General features: G+C 40.3%; 1 protein-coding gene across 3 annotated transcripts in view; it reads right to left on the reverse strand.

Moving 5' to 3' along the window:
- Nucleotides 1-19,452, reverse strand: part of Tpk1 (thiamin pyrophosphokinase 1) — a 321,220-nt gene that overhangs the window by 67,336 nt on the left and 234,432 nt on the right. For all 3 annotated transcript variants that reach the window (XM_059257666.1, XM_059257664.1, XM_059257665.1), the window contains one exon: nucleotides 14,487-14,598. In XM_059257666.1, coding sequence (XP_059113649.1) covers nucleotides 14,487-14,598 — 112 coding nt within the window. The remainder of the gene's footprint in view (nucleotides 1-14,486; nucleotides 14,599-19,452) is intronic.

A 19,452-nucleotide genomic window follows, 5' to 3' on the forward strand; every position in this document is an offset into this window, starting at 1 on the left:
AGGCTTGATAATATACTGTTATTGTACTTTTAGTCTATGTGAAATACCCCCCCAACCTCTAAGTGATAGAAATCTGATCTGTTCTTTTTACAAAAGAATTTTTTTTAATTTCTTTTTTGAGATTATCATGCTTTCATGGTATGGATTTTAACCCTATTTACCTCCCAATTTCCTCTCCCAACTCTAACCAAATGTTCCCTCCAAATAGGGGAACTTCTTGTCCTATTTTTTTTAAACAGACCAATTAATCCAATTAATGATGTCCCTGTGTACATAGGTGCAGTGCCATTCCCTGGAGCATGCACCCTACTACCCTAGCAGCTAAATCTCTTAAGAAAAAAGATTCTCTTTCCCCTAGCCATTATTCATTGCCAATATCAATTGCCATCAGTGCTGGGACTCTGAATGACTTGATCTTATGTGTACACTGCCTTCTGTTCTTAAAATGCTGCTACTTCTCTGTGTTACCAAGAGTAACTTAAATACCTCGTCAGTAAAAACCACTTACTTGAATCTCTTTTCCATCTCATTCAAATCACGAGCCCCCTCTTCCAGTGATGGCTTCCCCCTAGCAAACATGGAAGAACTTTCCCTCTTCCTGCTTCATTTCATGTTTCATTTTTTCCTTTTACATGATCTCTACTCTTTCTTCCTCACCTGTTAATCTGTTTCCCAAGGCTAAATACCACGTTATTAGTTATTTCCCCCAGTTGACTGTGCTAGGGAAATGAGTAAAGTTCCCCCTGAACCTTACTCTATGAAGAGAAAGGACAACTTGGATAAGCAGCCCCACTGTCAATCAATGCAAACAAAGGATGTTGTTAAGTAGGACTGGGAGTACAACCAAAAGATCTGTAAACACGGTACAGCCTTGTCAAGTGGACACAGTAGACAAAATGATGGCAACAAAGGTAAAGCCAATGTTTACACTGATACAATGCAGTTAATGAGATCGGGGAATAAAAATAGGCTAGCAAGGGCAGGGACCCCGACCAGCAGTTCTGAGCTCTGGTTCCGGTTCCCGTGTTACCTCTTATCCCTACAGGCTGTACGTGAGGACCTGACTAGAACTGAGAGGAGGCAGATGGACACCTGGCTGGGTGCAATCAGCTAACCAGCTCAACCCTCCCCTAGTTTCTTATTAAATGTTGTAAAAAGCCCCTAGTCTAGCAGCTCTATGGTTCCCTATTTCCTCGGGATGAGCCCCAACCTGCATTGTAGGACTTCCAACTGATCTCTCCCTGCTCTTTCATTTTTAGGCACCTACTTACGGACCTATAGTAAATGTCTTTCTAAAACCCACCCATTGTGTACTCTGAATGTCCTTCTGCAAGATTCAGGAGAGGAGAACCCAAAAGCCACTGGCTCAGGGCAGTTTTGTTGGCTGAGTTTTCTAGGACCACAGTTCTGTGAGCTGAGCTCATCAAGAACTAAGAAAAACTTCCTTACTCTCAAAGACACCCTAATATTTCCTCATCATTAATGCCCCACAGGAAACAGAGTATGTTGAGGGTTTCTGTTTTCTATGTTTTTAATAGGCAAATATTAGAGGTTTCAGGATTAAAGAACTACTAATGAGAAAACTGATTTCATTATCCTTTATTTTTACGATGACATTTGCCCTCAAATGTGTGTGTGTTTGGCATTTTCAACATCTGAAAGAATTTAATGAAATGTTTTAGACATTGACTCATGCTTTGACTAGTAATGCATGCACACACATACACACAAACACATGCATATATACATGCAAACATGCACATATACACACACATCTCACATTCTAGTCACATCACTTTAAACTCTATCAACTCCTGGCAGGGTATATAAGAATTTCCACACTTAGAATTCAACCCATCCCTCATTATCCTAATTGCTTTTGTGGTTTTTGGTAATGAACTTCTGCTTCATTACTTTTGCCATAGTGCCACTGACTCTGTCTCATTATAAAATTCATGTAGGTAAGATGCACTTGCTCATTTAAAAATGTTGTTAATTACATGAGTTAGGAATAGCACTAATGTAGATAAGTAGGAGGAGACCAGCATTGGCATCTGATCCAAGGAAAATTCACTCTAGTAAAGGAACAGGTGCTGTGGATATCGCTCTGTATAAATAAAATGTTGATTGGCCAGTAGCCAGGCAGGAAGTATAGGCGGAAGAAGCAGAGAAGAGAATTCTGGGAACAGGAAGGCTGAGTCAGGAGACGCTGCCAGCCGCCGCCATGAGTACCAATATGTAAGATACTGGTAAGCCACAAGCCATGTGGCAAGGTATAGATTTATAGAAATGGGTTAATTTAAGATGCAAGAACTAGATAGCTAGAAGCCTGAGCCATTAGGCCAAACAGTTTAAATAATATAAGAGTTTATGTGTTTACTCATTTGGGTCTGAGCAGCTATGGGACTGGCGGGTGAAAGAGATTTGTCCTGACCGTGGGCCAGGCAGGACTGGAGAAAACTCCAGATACAAAGAGGAAGCATGTACAGAGGATGACACTAACTGTCATAGATTCTGAAAAGTTGCATGGACTAAGAATTGAAAAGAAAGAAAATGTTTCCCTTTATAAGGAACACCATGATTTGTTACAGTTTGATTTTAAATGGCCTTTGAAACTAGTGGAGCTGTTAAAGGGAAAACATATTCTAGTAATACCAGAGATGGAGTTATGAGGTATGTCGGGGTGTGTGTGTGTGTGCGTGTGTGTGTGCATGTGTGTGTGTGTGTGTGTGTGTGTGTGTGTGTGTGGAGGGTGACTCATGATGCTGAATATCAAATGCTTCAACAGGCTCCTGGGAGGACAGAACAAAACAGTACATTCTTACCATTTAAGGTAAAATACAAAGAATAATGCAAGAGATGAAAAAGGTTTTGAAATAGTCAGTCCACTTACTCATTTCAGACGGCAGTGGATGATGAGGAAGGTGATGACTATTTATATTCACATTATGATTACAGGAGCATCGAATAAAGAGGAGAAGCTTACTAGGGCCACTTCTGTCTTTATTCTCTTAGCTCTACACGAAAAAAGCCAAACCTCCCACCATACACAAGTTTTGTAATGGTTCTTCCCATAGAGTTGAGTCCTATATACTTAGTTCCCATTGTAATCAGCACATACCATGTGATGCAGTAGAAACTAAAATACCTTTGTTCTTATAGAGAACCTGCCTTTGGTAAGACACAAGTCAATGGATCCAAGACAGGTCTCATTCTTTACCTTTCTTAATTATATGCCAAGTTTATTATTTATTTATTTTTTATTATTTATACTGTTTGGCCTAATGGTTCAGGCTTCTAGCTAGCTGTTTTTATATCTTAAATTAACCCATTTCTATAAATCTATACCTTGCCACATGGCTTGTGGCTTACCAGTATCTTACATGTTGGTACTCATGGTGGAGGCTGGCAGTGTCTCTCTGCCTCAGCCTTCCTGTTCCCACAATTCTCTTCTCTCCTTGTCCTGCCTATACTGCCTGCCTGATATGCCAAGTTTAAATTGCCCACAACTCATTTCTTTTTCCAGAACGATTGCACTTTTACTCTGCAAGTTAGTAACTGTCTAAATAGCTAAGTAAAATTGCTTTTCAATTTTATTTGGTTAAAACAAAAACAACAACAACAAAAAAAAAAAACCAACTAGAAAGCCAGTTAGATGGCTTAGCAGCTAAAAGTGCCTGCTGGATCTGAGTTCCAGCCCCAGAATCCACAAAATGGAAAGTGAGAAAGACTCCACAAAATTGTCCTTGGATTTTCACATTTATGCCATGGCCACTCACCCACACACAAAATAAATACATAAAAATGTAAACAGAAATCAGAAAGCTTTCTTGCTTCGATAATTTTTTATGAGTACATTCCTTAAGACACATACATATAGGAAAAATAAACACATTAGGGATGGCTGAAAAAGACAAGTTGTTATTTCAAGATTCAGCATCAGATGGTAGGATAATTAGGGCATTGTGGTTGGTCTACAGTGTTCAAAGCCATCATCATGCAGTGAACTAAGTCACAAATAACTTACACAGGGCAGCGTGTACTCCCAACACTCTCACATAGAGGTCCCCAACTCTCATCTTGACTCAGCTTCTCTGGAACTTTTCACTGCTACCACACAGGACACTAGGGAGAGGCATTTCTTCTTAGAAAATCAAGTTTCTGGCTTTGATTATCTGGGTGCATCCCTTCTCTGTGGGTTTACCAGTTCTCAAAATGAAGGAAGCCTTAGTAGTCACCCACTGGTCCTCTGTGTGATAAGAACCCATGCGATGTCCCGGCACTGTCCAAGTCACTGGTGCCAGTGTTGGAACTTGAGCCCCATTGCCAACATTTCCTGCACATCAATAATGGAAGTAAACATCTATATACTTCCTTTTTTTCTAGTATATATTGAGGAAAACTCAAGGAAGGAATAACAGAGACAGCAAGTTATTTAAACAACAATCTAGATAAGTATTTTGTCAGCAGGTTGGAGGCACTGGAACACTGTCATTTTGCCTGCTTTATAATCTCAAAGCCAGAGGTCGTTACTTTCTTAAGTTGGTTTAATTAGACTTTCTTGTCTGGAGAGGAAACAGTTCTGTGCAATTCTTTGCTGTATTCTACTAGCTGTTCTGTGTGTAATCTTTACCTTGATTACTGTTTGAAATACAGCAAAATACATTTTGTGATTATAAAAATATGTATACTTCACAACAAACTTGGGTTGCCTGTATGCAGGTACACACTCACACGTGCGCATCACCCCAACCCCCACATTCTTAGGTAAAGGTGCTTCGGTTTGGGCCTGCAGGGCTAGCACGCCCCCCTCCCCACCTTGAGCTCCACTTCTTTTTATATAAGCCTGGTGTTCTTCAAATGTTTTCAGCTCTCTCTCTCTCTCTCTCTCTCTCTCTCTCTCTCTCTCTCTCTCTCTCTCTCTCTCTCTCTCTCTCCAAACAACCTAGGGAACACAGCAGCAGCCCCCTGCTGAGAGAGCCACCTGCCAGGGCTCTGCAGCCAAACCATCCTAGCTACAAAACCCTCTTTGAACAGGTTAGTTCCCTTCATGAATGCTGGATACATCTTTTCCCCCCTTGAATTCTTGCTACAATTTCCCTGAGAAACGTGATAAATGACAACATTTAGTTTATAATCCTTCCTGTAAGGAGCTGTCACAGTGAACTTAAGTTACATGTAAATTAGAGTGCAATCCACAAAATGCTGGCCTATGTGTTAATAGTTCAGCTCTTGGAATGAATATCCTAGGTGATGCCTACATAATTTTAATTGCTAAACTGTTTGTTCTCTATATACTCTGCCTAATTTGGGAGAAAACTCATCTTGAGAAAGAACTCTGAGATAGGCTCTTTATAATGTCTAAAACTTAAAGAAATAGACAAGCGAATGATGGGTGATTAATTCATCCATGTACACAAAGGACTAAGTTAGAAAACATGAACTTGAACAATCCATTCAGTATTGTCTGTCTTAGTTTTTTACCTATAAGATGAGGATAATGGTATCTCCTCCACATTAATATGAAGCTTAAGTTATGTGATTGAGTTTAGAGAAAGTACGGGCCAGAATATGTGAAAGAACTATTCAGAATATAAAGTGTTATTATTTGGGCCCAGAAGAGAATTATACCCGGTGTGCTGTTCCCACAGTAAAAGTTTATTCACAACACTCCTTGATTCTTTCTCTACAATTCATGTAATCACTAAAGTTATTGCTTTCTTGTCTGGATATATTAACTGGATGGCTGAGTGCACAGGGCCCACATCCGAATCAGTGCAAAAATGGAATGTGGAGGAGGAAAAATAGAAAGGGACTTGAGCTTCCACCGAAGTCATACTCATCAGTCAACCTGCCCACATAAATACTGCAAAATCAACTCAGTTAAACAAGCTGGGAGGCCAACTTGAGTTAGAATAGTGTTCCTGAACACAGGTCAATGAAAACCTGGCATACACACAAACTCCCATTTGTCATATTCTCTACAAATGCCCACTAATTGTTTTCATATTTAAATGGCCGGAATCAACCACCACAAATGTATGTTGTCAGACTGTTGGGTGTTTTCTAAAAATAAAACAGGATGGGGAAGACACACAGTAAATTATTGTTGGTTCTTTGTGTTCTCAGCAGAATCCTAAAAGGGTAAGGTCTCAAAGAAGAAAAACCATTCATGTCCGGTTCAGATTCTAAAACACAAACGACAATACTGGAACTGAGTCAGGGAAATGTGTGTGTATGTGTGATACACTTACTCCTTCTTCGATATTTTGCAAGTCATTAGTTCTACATGCTTGAAAAGGTAATTTGCTTATAAACACAGTATTTGAAAACCTTTCAGAATGATTCGGAATTTAATAACTAAGAAATTAGTAAAAGTCAATTCTATTTATTGTTGATAAATAAAATCAGTATACTAGGTATTCAAAAAATAGACATGAGTATAATCCTTCTAAAATGCCAGTTGCAGAACTCATCAAAAGTGCACATTTCATTATCTATAGCACGTGGCAGACAAAATCTGTGTAGTTGCTAAGGAAATCCAAGCTTGTGTCATGGTACAAGTGTGCATGTGTGGAAGTGGCAGGAATAAAGCAACACTGGCGTCAGCGGCTCACAGGCCATTTCATGGTGTGCATGGGATGTGTGAAACAAAAGATCATCTCCTGAGATTCTAATGACACGCGTCTATCAGATTCACAAGGGGAAGCCAAGCCTTGTGTCTCCTGCTTTTTCACCTAATCGCCCTCAGACTGCTGCCCATCTTGAGTAGAAAGCACCAGCCTCTCCCATCAGAACAGCCTCTAAGGCTAATAAAGACCACAAACAAGAGACATGGCTAACAAGAGAATGGTTAAGTGAGGGGAGCCATAGCCTTGGCCTAAGGGATTCCTTGTGTTTCCCAAGCATTAGATTATACATTGAGCTGGACTGAATATGAGACTTGGGTCACAGACATTGGGCTGAAAGGGAGTTGTGACTCTCACCAAATGAAACATGTCCGCAGGGTCAGTTTTTCTTTTATCCTTGATTGTCACCACTAGTGCCCCAAAGTCATAATGAATGACGACACTGAGATGGATTTTCTCAAGAATCTAATCTTCATGCCTAGTTTCAGAGTGATTATGAAAATGCAGTGGCATACATCTGTACTAAAGATGTTATTGTAGAGCATTATTAAGTCCATTGATTATAAGGCTAACATGCTAGGTTGAACTGACAGCCTGTACTCAATGTACACTTACAATTTCTGACACTGAGCCTATGATATGTGATAAGAGTCACACGGGTGTAAGTTAAAAACCTTGAGGTGATAGTAATGTACGTTATCCAGGTGATCCTCCTATCATCAAAGGTCACTTAAAAGGGGGGAAACTGGAGAGTCAGCATCAGAGAAAAAGGGACCTGAACACCGTGTTTACACCTCTCAACTATTACTTCTCCTTTTCAGTGGACAGTGGTTATTGTAGAGATTCATCATCAGTCAAGCTGCTGAGGATAAGTGGCTGTTGCCTAGTGGTCCATTGCTCAGCCACAAATACAAAAAACTAATCAAATACCCACACCATCTTTTGTAAGGCTCAGGGAACACCATACAGGAGAAGCAGAATGAACCCTAAGGGATGGATCAAGGGTGGAGTTAGTATAGCTATTTCTTTCAAAAGGATGTTCTCTCCTGAAGTGGGTTGGACCGTGCCTAAGATCTAAGAAGTTCACAGAGCATGAGGATCAGGAACTCCACACAATAGACAGGGGTCAGGAGACTCCTCACAGAAGGTTCCTGAAAGCCAAGGGAACGCCAGTGACTCAGCTTTTGTGCATCATCACCCACAGAGGTTGGCTTTTCACTGAGGCAGCCGCTCTCACGTCCCCTGTGCTCCTGCTCGTCCTCTCTTCCTCACATCCCCGTAAATAACCCAGGAAGCTCACTGACTAGCAACTGAGAATTAGGTAGAACTGTCTCTTTGGTCTGCTGTCAGTGTTCTGTCAGGTATGATAGACATTCATACAATACTGTGAAACAGTGGATGCCTTTCTCTAATGACTGGGACCAAGGCAGATGTCTACTTGAACTTATATTCAAATTTGTATGGATGGTTCTAGCCTTCACATTTGGGAAGTAAAATACATCAGTGGCATCCAGGTTTCAGAAGAATAAGTAAAACCATGTTTGTAGACATATTTTCATGTGAAGAAAATGCTAATGAATCCACTAAAAACCGCACAAAAACTGTTCAGAAAGGTTATTGCGATGGCTATTTTGGTTGTCAATTTGACTACATCCGGAATAACTAAAACCCCAATATGGGTGGGCACACCTGTGAGGGATTTTGCTTAACTAAACCATTTGAAGTGGGAAGATCCATTTCTAATCTGGATCTTTGAGTTGGGAAGACACAACTTTAATCCAGATCTTTTGAGGGGGAAGACACACCTTCTGCTAGAAGCCTACTTAAAGGACATGGAAGAAGGAAGTTCGCTTTTTGCCTACTTACTCTTGCCCTTGCTAGCAAGTCCATTCCTTCACGGCATAGAGCCTTCCAGTTTATACTGAAGACCAGCGGAAACATCCAGCCTCATGGACTGAACAACTACTGGATTCTTGGACTTTCCATAAGCCACTCTAATAAGTCACATACACACATCTATATCTGTCTGTCTGTCTGTCTGTCTCTCTTGATATTCATTCTGTAAGTTCTGTTACTCTAGAGAATCCTGGCTAATATAGCTAGCCAGGGTAATGTAACATGAAATCAATTGATGCACAATTGTTACATGTGAATGAAATGGAATCACAGTAATTCTGTCATACAACATAAAAACAGAACAATACTTGGGAATTCATGGAACAAAAGGACTACAAAACTAACTCAGCGATGTCATCAAAATGTGGACAAAATGTTAAGACTTGAATAAAGGAAAAGCAGTCTGTGTTCACCGACTGGAAGATTTGACACTGTTGGGATGGCGCCCTCTACAGTGTGATTCACAGAATCCAGACAATCCCTATTGGAACCACAGCTAACTTCTTTATAGGAACCAACATACTGGCTCTCAATTATCACCTCATATCATATCTAAAAATTAACACAAAGTGGATATCTAGAACCCAAAGCTAAGAGCAAAAACCATTAAACAGCCGCACAGGAGCAAGTGTTTATGATATTGGATTTGGCAAAAATAATCTTTCACTAAGTGTGTGTAGTTTACAAGTGTGTGCAGGTGTCAGTATGTGTGGGTATATGGGTGTGTATGAGCATGTTCGTCTGTGTGCAGGTGGACAGGTGTGTGTAAGAATGTGCATATGTGTTTGGAGGCCACAGGTTAACCTCAGGTCTTGTTTTTCAGGAGTTGTGCACCTTGGTTGCTGGCCTGTCAGTTAGGCTAGGCTGGCTGGCCAGTAAACTCCAGGATCTGCCCACCCTCATCTCCCCCACATTGTTGATTACAAGCAGGAGCCACACCTGGCTTTTTACATGAGTTCTGGCGTCATGCTTGTGTGGCACTTTACTGAATGAGCTGTCTCCCCAGCCTCAGCACAAAGTGCTTAAGTGTGTGCTTTTGTTTTTGTTTTTGTTTTGAGTAAAACATAATAGAACAGCTTGTGATACCTTAAATATCCTAAGTGGTGGTGTTAATACGTTGTGCTACTGACTAATTTGAAAGGGTAAAATAGTGAAAAAGAAAATAAACATGCCAAGTGTTTTACTTCTGTTACTAATGAGAAAACCTAGTAAATGAAACCACCAGTCCAAAGGAGAGTTAAACAACAGACACATTTACGGTCAGGGCTGATGAAAGGAATCTGCTCACAGACAGAAAACAGTCTAGTTAAAGGCAACGATAACCCATTTTCTTTGTACAGAACAAGAAGCTACGTGATTTATACGAACAGGAATCATATACATCGTGGCCAGCAGTTAAAACTCAAAGTACCCAGAGCTGCAAAATAACCAAAATCAAGAACAGGCTAAAGGTACAGAATCAGGTCATCCAGATTAGGCTTCATCACCTACTGAAGGATATCCAGGGATGTTTCTGTCCACTTTAAAGACTTCTGAAAGTTTTCATGGCAAGGATTGGTATGTATGCATACAGTTTAATAAGTGAGATTTCTCTGTTATTTGACCCAGTCTAACATGTACAATTTCAATACATTTTTCTTTTTTAAGAATTTATTATTTTTCTTTCTTTTACTGAAAATAGATTTATTTATTTATAGAAAATACAATATATTCTGGTTCTGGCTGCCCTTCTCCAACTCCTCCCAGTTGCTCCCCCGACCCCCATGAGAATCTATGGATCACAGCACACGGCTGAGTAGAGTGGAGCTGAGGAAGCTGCAGGAGGCAGACGTCAGTGTGCTGGCTCGGAGGAGGTAGTGTGCAAGGAGTGACGGTGAGGACTTTCTGACTGAGGAGGTAGTGTGCAAGGAGTGACGGTGAGGACTTTCTGACTGAGGAGGTAGTGTGCAAGGAGTGACAGTGAGGACTTTCTGACTGAGGAGGTAGTGTGCAAGGAGTGACAGTGAGGACTTTCTGACTGAAAGAGCCAGAGGACCAGAACATCTGCTGGGAGACAATGTCTTCTAGACAGGATTTTGTTTAGGAGTCAGAAAGTCAGGCTCAAATTTAGTCTTCAAGGACGAAAACAGGAATCTTAAGAGATACTTGTACTAACAGTTTCCAATGATGTTAAATTTCCCTGGGGCAACACCTAAGTCAAGTCAGTTCAAATTATCCCTGAAATGTAGTCAGAGCTTTTCTGCTGACCTTTCCAACAATAAAGGGTTCCGTGTGATTACACTCGTCCTTACTGACCTCTGCCAGTCATCACCTCCTTTTTCTGGCTCCTTTGGTTCCCTCTCTGCATTCAACAACCTCCTATAGTTTTTAGTTTACTTCAGTTACCTGCACAGGATTGGACCCATCAACATTTCATCATGCAGAGGAGTGGGGCTCATGAGGTCCTACTCCTCACCAAGGGACAATGGTCAGTTAAAGTTTGCTGAGGAAAAGCTGTCTTTTTCTTTAGTGGAAATAGCCACTGGTAAGTTGCAGTAAATAACCCCCAATTCACGCTCCTATAAGAAGTACAACTAAGCAGTCCTCATCCTTTCTCACTACACCCCAAGACAAGAAAGTAGGAGGGAGGCTTGGAGGGAAGAAGGATTTCAACAGGAGAGGGAGTGGGTGAGACAGGGTAATAACAAAACTGATTATATACATGCCTGAAACTGTTAGAAGAACTTAAGAAAAGATGAAAAGGGCTGGAGAGAGGGCTCGGAGGTTAAGAGCTCTTACTTCTCTTGCAGAAGACCTGGATTTAATGGCCAGCAGCTACATATGGTGGCCCCTACCACCCGGAACTATAGTTCTGGGAGATCTGATGCCCTCTTTGGCCTCCATGGGCACCTGCATGCAGGTGGTACACATAACTCTGGTAGGCACACGCACACATGCACATAGATTTAAAAAGGTGAAACAGGGAAAAGATGATCAGGGACTGATAACATTCCATGAATAAGCAATTCCAGGGCAAAGGAAGTAGAAGTAGCAAAGTATGAAGCCAATATGAGAGAATAAAAAGAGAAACCATCAAAAAAAAAAGTAGCAAAGTATGGAAGCAGAAGCTGCCAATCAAACAAAAACCATCATGCTTACCAGCAGAGACCATAAAGACATATCACTGACATGCTAGCTCATCAAAGTGATTTACATTTGTGCATTCCAAGGAGTGGGAACAGGAGACTTGTGTGTTCGAGAGCAGAGTCCTGAAGTGACTACTTTTATTGTTCTATAATTAAATAAAACCCAGGAGTCAGATATTGGGGTAAAAACCTGGTAGATCCATAGAGCGATGGAGAAACATAAGCTGAACCAGTCTCTCCATGATTCCCGGATTGAAAATCTAAGCCTATCCCTATTCCTTCTTGTCTCTCTCTAGCCTAATCTGGGTCTGCCAAAAATTCTATGGTTAATCCTGGCCAGCTGAATGCTGACTCCACCCTCTGATTTAAGTTTAACTTTATTGGCAGTCTTGGAGTGTCAGTGTGAACAAATCTCCTGAAACAGAGTCCACTATGATAACAGTGCAGGAGAACATGGTGCTTGCACTGAAGGCTAAGTTACAGTGACCTATGAGACACTTTTCTCTCCTACGGTATAGAGTCTAAGCAATTCTTGTGCAAGGCTTGATTCAATGCATGTGGATATCATGCTGCTATACAATAAAACTACTATTTGGAAAGTTTCAGCTCTTCAAGAGGATACAGAGGTATCTTTCATACTTTTAAAATGTGAAAATGTGATGTGTGGGTTTGCGGAGTGGTAACATATATTAGACTACTTTCAAAACCTGTGGCACCAGACCTTCAAGTGAGTTAGATGGGCAGGTGAAAGCATAAAGGACGAAACCAGTTGACTCTGGGGGTGCCCACAAGAGGAGTTGCTTATTCTCACTGATGTGAGAAGGACTGAGGACTAAGCTACTGTAGCTCGCTCTTTCTTCTCAGGGTTGGAGCCTCCTCTGCAGCTGTGACAGAACAATGGTGACCTACCAGAGTGTAGAACTGAGTAAAACAGGGGCATCTGTGAACAAAATCAACCCACTTCTCTGTCATCAACATATACCATCATACTTATTTTGTTGTTTTTAAATACAACCCATGTTAGAAGCTCCTAGAACAAGAATTTTCTTGATAGATAATTTCAATTCTATCTCTTTGTATGTGCTAAGAAGTTGCTGGGTATTGGCTGCATTTTGAGGCAATCTAACTCTTAACTTGCCTGATACTAGTTAAGTAGTCCAGTCTGGCCCCACACTAGTTAGTGGCAATCATCCTGCCTCAGATGCCTGAATGCTAGGGATTACAGATATGCCCCATCATGCCCAGCAGTTTTTCATTTATTATCATAAAGATGTAGAGAAAAACAATTATTTCAAAACTCAAAGCCACTTATAACTAAAAAATGGATAATGGCATATTGCATTTAGGCAAGATCAAGCATTATACTCTTCAGCATGTACATAGTGCTGTGGGGACTAGAGGATGAAAGGTATTCTAAAGAGCTTAGGGGAACTATACTTGGACTTATGATTCCCATTACCATCAGGACTAGCATGCTGGGCTACAGCACCTCTCCCCCATCTGTCTCTTGGCTTGGTGTTTTATCCTTCCTGGTGCCAGCACTGGAAAATGTGGTCACCACTAGATCTGGAAGAGAGCTTACTGCTGTCTACTTAGGATCTTTGTAAGTAATAGGAAATGTAGGAACTAAAACAGTTGATTTAGGTTGCAATGTTTTTAAAAGACTTCTAATGGAGCTCATGCCAGCTTCAGCTGAACAGCTTCAAAGCCATTACACAGTTATATGTAAGGAGGAGGCCTGCTTTCTTTTCAAACTGACAAGTCTATAGATGTGTTTCAAAGCAGTTCCAGTTTTCCTAATTATTTCATCACTGAGTCATAGAAAGGACTTAAAAATAATCTTTTTTATCTTCAAACTATTTCAATGGTAAACATGTTAGAAAAGAATGACATGGTGTGGTACATATTTCTTATACAGCCTGAGATAGACTGTGGTTAATCATGGCTGAGTGATTCCATGTCTGGCAGTTTTTCTTTTCTTTTCTTTTTGAAGGGTGCATCAACATTTATTGAATAAACATTCTGTTTTATTTTTCAAGTCAGGAAGTTTTTGAATAGCTTAATGTGGCTCATAATTTTTGAAAAACATTTAAATATTTAATAACAGAAGCTAATCTGTGAGAGCTCAAAGGTTTGACTATGAAAACCACTTGCAACTTCAGAACTTCAGCTACTTCTAAAAAGTAAAGTGTAGCTCTTGTACATAAATCAAGAGAGAAGTTGGACATCACAGCCATGGCATCAGGAAGCATAAAACAAAAAGAAAAACTGACTTCATCAGAATTAATTTAGTTAGTTAAGTTTTAGGAAATAAAAATACAAGTAAAGAATTCTAAGAAAGTATCTGTAAGCCAAATATCTGAGGGAGGACTCATAACTAGAGCATGTGAAGGACTCACAGTCCAGGCCAAAGGGAACAGCTTAATTAGTAGACGAGCAAAGACTTTATTTTCTCCAAGAAGTTATACAAATGTCCCATAGAGCTTATAGCAGAGATGCTGCACCATTGTAAGTCATCAACAAAACAAGTCAAAGCTAGGAGTATACCTTCTAAGGCTCTAAGCAACACAGGAGAAAAGCATAAATGACTCAGATGGTGGTGGGGTTTGCAGTAGTACAGGGACTACAGAAAACAGCCTGTCAGTTCATCCTTAGGTTACTTTTTGACCATCAAAGACATTAAGGATGAAAATTGCTAGGTGTGGTGCAGATGCCTGGGAACAGGAGGCTTACCTAGAGGCCCATGTTTTCAAAGTCATCTCTGATTAAAACAAACACACACCCTCTCACAATGGAAAAAGAACCCCCCCCCCCTTTTCCAAAGGGTTTTACTCACTGAGGTTCCATTTCAGGCCTGTTGTCGTCACCTGGTTGCAATGCTGTCCAACAGGAATAAGGCCACACCAGCTGCCTTCCATTCCAGTGTCTACATGGAGCCTGTGCTTGCCCTGAAGGAGAAGAGCGAGTGTGAAAAAGGGGAGGAAAGGGGCAATCTGCAGCATGCCAGCAGCCGGATAACACTTAATGTGGCTCATCACAATGCTAACCACAAACTAACTTAGCACATGCTTTAGTCCTAAGAACTGACTAATGTCGATTTAGTTTTAAGAGCTCTTCTATATCAGCTTACTATAATTATCAGTTTTACAGTTGATAAATTGATTGAATATATCCAGAGCCATATACATAAAGTATTATTTCTTACACCTGCCAATTCTAAAGATACCATCCACTGCACCTACTGAAGGTGCAGCCTTTTGTGACACAGAATTCTGGGCTAAAAACCAAACATTTATTTAATTATATCTAAAAGACTATTTCCCAAGTAAAATCTTTACTTATCTGAGAGTCAGGTTTCTAACATTCAAAATTCAACATAAGCACTATAAGTGGTTAGCCTGTCTCCTGTGGCCACCATTGAGATCCTCACAATGTACACATAGCTGTGCTGGTTAGTTTCTGTCAACCCTAGACAAACTGGAGTCACCCAGGAAGAGGGAAGTGTAACTGAGGAACTATCTCTATTGGACTGGGCATGTTTCTGGGGGGCATTTTCTTGATTAATAATTAAGTGGGAGGGCTCATTCCACTGTGGGTAGTGCCACCCCTGGGCAAGTGGTACTGGGTCTAATAAGAAAGCAAGCTGAGCAAGTCATGGAGAGCAAGCCCATAAGCAGCATTCCCCCATGGCTTCTGCTTCAGTTCCTGCCTTCAGGTTCCTGCCTGGTTTCCCCTCAATGATGTTCTGTAAACTGTAGGCCAAATAAACCCTTTCTGCCCCAAGTTGGTTTGAGTTAGTGTTTTATCATAGACACAGAAAGCCCTAAAATAGTAGGAATCATTTTATTTCAATATTCAATCAGAAAAGGCCTAAATACAATAAAACAAATTATTTTAAAGAGCAATACATTTTGAACTTGGTGTCTGCTGTTGAGAGAAAAGATGAACCATCACGCAGGAGATAATGTATACACAGAAGCATGGATTGATTGTGGTACAGATAACATGCCCGAGTGGCAGAAATGAGTCTGCAGGATGAGATGTGAAAGAACTTTTTTGACCAATGATTAAGTGGGAGGGCTTAGCCCACGGTGGGAAGTGCCACCTCTGGGCAAGTGGTCCTGGGTTATCTAAGAACAGCTTGCTAGCATCAGAGACATGCCTCTACATAAACACTTCAGGTGATAATAGTGAGTCAACACTAGTTCCTCACTTGTTAAAAAGGGACCACATGAAGGCATGGTAAGGAACACACTGCAGGCCGTATATGTGGGTGCGTGGGGGCTGGGGACTATATATAATTTGCTTGATGCCCTCAACTGTAAATCTTCTCTAGATGTAAGAAAGTGTAAGTTTAAAAATGCCTCACAGCAACCCCCCAGATCTCCCCTGGTCAGGACTGATGGCGGCAGGACACCAGGTCTGAAACCTATACTAGATGAGCAGCGCCAAAGGGAACATGACTCCCATCTCAACAGCCATTACAACTGGTTCTGATTTTTACCTCTAAAAGTCTTTACCTTTCTGTAAGGCATGGTGTGTCTTTATTGCTTTGTACAGTTTTCCCTTAAAGTGACTGAGATTGGCTAGTTTACCACACATTTGTTTTTCCCCTTCCCTCCTATTCTCCAAAGCAAAATAATTCTCTCTGAAGATACGATATTCAGAATATAATACAAATGGCAAATCAAATACCACACACTCACTGCACATTTTAACAAATTCTGAAAGAGGTAAAGATGTTTCTTTTACAATAAAAGCAGTTGTCAGCAGAAGGGGTGGCAGAAATTCTCAGTTCTTTACAAATACTTTGGCTTTAGAAGGAAGTGATTCGATAGCATTTCATGAAGGTAGAGCCAGTTTCCTGTTTGGGGCTGCATTTCTAGGGCCCCGTGGGAGAAATGTCACACTATCAGAGGGGTGACAGCTAAGCTGCAACCTTCTGGCACTGAGTGGTAGATACAGGGCTCAAGAAGGCTGGAAGAGAGAGGGTTGGAGTCTGAATGGAGGCCTCGACTTTTGCCCCCGTCCCCCTGGCATTTCTGACAATGAGGATGGCTTCCCAGGGCTTATCAAGGAGGGATTCTCATATTATGGGTATATCTTATTTTCAATGTATTTATATGCACCCTTACTTTTAATGACTCTTCTTCCATGTTTTTGGACTGCTTTATGTTTTGGTAGAATCTAGCTAAATACATTGTATGTTTGGTGTTCTAGAACACTCTAGTGAAGAATGATGAAGGAAAGAAAATAATTTTTCAACTGGTGGATATTAACTCCCTGAGAGAAGATCCTTCAGCGTCCCATACAACGCAAAGGAAACAGCACAGATACATGCTAAGTTTTACTATCCTTGGGAGAGAAGCCCTGCTGTAAAAGCTGATTTAAGCAGCACAGTGGGAAGCCCCCTTCCTTGGCTTGGCTATGTATTCATGGCCTTTCTTGTTATTCTAAGAACCAGTGCACCTTAACATTTTCATTTTGGGAATAAACTAGCTTGGAGACTTGAGAAGTCACAGATAGGTTTTAGACTATCATCAATTAGTATCTTGTCTCTTGCTTTAAGTGTGTTTTGCCATATGTGAAGGGTCTTGGTGTTTATAAATATGCAAATTTAGCTTTTATGGCTAAAAGAGAACAGTATTATGCTTTCATCCTCTGTCGGCATGTCAATGTGACATCTTTAAAAAAAATGAATGACTGGGTGCAGGAATTTCTGTTCATTCCCTAGATTTCTCAGTTTATAATATATGCTAGTCTATATGAGGTTTGACAGAGGCAGGCATCTAGCCTGACGTTAAAGAACCCCGGCAGGATTTATGGCATCACTGAAGACCAGAGGCACATGAACTAATCATTCACTTCCATCTACTCCCATGAATCACTGCTCAGGTCCTGCTCCATCCTCTGTTCTCAGCTAAGATAACTCTTTGAAGTCAAAAGCAGTTTTATACAGTGAAGAAGGAACAAAAATCAATCATGGTTTGCCTTTTCAGTTGCGGTTATTTGAACATATGCGGCAACCTCAATGTGGTTGAAACTATAATTCAGTGAAAAGCAGCAAAGATGTTGCATGGTATATGTGCTGGAAATCATGCTTAAGATCAGCAAAGATGTTACATAGTATATGCACTGGAAATCATGCTTAAGATCATGTTAAGGACAGACAGTATCATGAGATCAGTTTCCCCAGACTATAAATCTAAGCTAGAGCAACACACACACACACACACACACACACACACACACACACACACACACACAAACTATTGAGGGCTATAGGGCTAAGACACCATTCCCATCACATTTTGTACTGTGTTTCTTTACTGCAAGGGAGGAAGGCATAATTGAAAGAAACTATTAAAGCTCACCCTAGATTTCTGCCACCTAAAAATTCCAATTAGGAAGACATTTTAATTCAGTTTATATTTCTAGGTCCTTAAATTTAGTAACTATGCCAACATTTGCACAAAAAAAAAAAGTTTTAGTATGAGGCTCACAAAATGCAAATGCATAGCAAATTGATAAGAACACAAAACATGGAATACAGGAAGAATAATGACCTTTCTAGTTGATATAAAAGATCCAAGGAGCAGGTGAGACTGGTGAGTCACAAAGCAGTCAGTCATTCATTAAATAGCTATTAATGCTCAAAACATACTCTGTGTTAACTGCTGTATACACTGCAAGTAAACCACCAGACTTAGTGGGAACACTCCTGCACACTGCTTGAACACAAGGTCAATTGCTAGCATGTCATCTTTTATCAATCTGTCCAGGTTCTTTAAATTGTATTAGCAAATACAGGCCACTTGCAAGAAAGTAAATAGTCTGCAGGAAAAACTTCAATGAGGAAGATAAAAGGATCCACACTATGTGCACCAGAAGAAGCTGTTGCCCTGTTCACACAGCCTAGGGTTGGTATACTTTCATGCTAACACTGATCACATAATAGAAAGCAGATATACAACAAACGGTCTGCCCTAGTAACTTACATTTGCAAAACTTTATAGCTGGAGAACTCATGAGACTCTCTTATTTTCCTTTATAGGCATACATTTCAAAACGTAAGGATAGTAGGTTGGATTAAATGGCCTGTATTGAATCAGTATTAAAGTATGTTTTACACACACACACACACACACACACACACACACACACACACACTTAACCAGGTCAAATACAAAATAAGACTGGAAAAATTGCTTCACAGATTGTTCTTAGAAGTCAGTGTCTGTTCACATATTCCATATTCTAGAATCTAGATAGTCTTGCAGAGAAAAAAAAAACCAAAAAACCACAAACTGAAGAATAGTTTTCCTGAATGATATGGAAATTCTTATGAATAATCATTTAATCTCTCTTTACTCCTAAATAATACTTCATTTCCTATAGAAGCTTTATTTTTAGAAAGCTTCCTTCCAGGAAATCCATATAATGATGACTTGAGAAGTTACACACACACACACACACACACACACACACACACACAGAGAGAGAGAGAGAGAGAGAGAGAGAGAGAGAGAGAGAGAGAGAGAGGGGTACAGCCATATACACTATATAACTGATATTTTGGTTTAATATTTCTACAGCCAGAACATTTTAGAGAGATGTTTCAAAATTGACAATATGTATTTGTTTTTTGTTCTGGAAATTATTGTTAAAGACAGGCTGAAATCATGTGTCTTCTGAAATAAGTTAACTTTACTCTCTACTTGAACAGTTAACACTAAATGATTAAAAACAGAGACCCTCTTAATGCCAATTAAGTTACTTTGTTTATTCAAAATTAAGAAATA

The sequence above is a fragment of the Peromyscus eremicus genome, chromosome 3 (assembly GCF_949786415.1).
Source record: "Peromyscus eremicus chromosome 3, PerEre_H2_v1, whole genome shotgun sequence".
NCBI lineage: Eukaryota > Metazoa > Chordata > Mammalia > Rodentia > Cricetidae > Peromyscus > Peromyscus eremicus.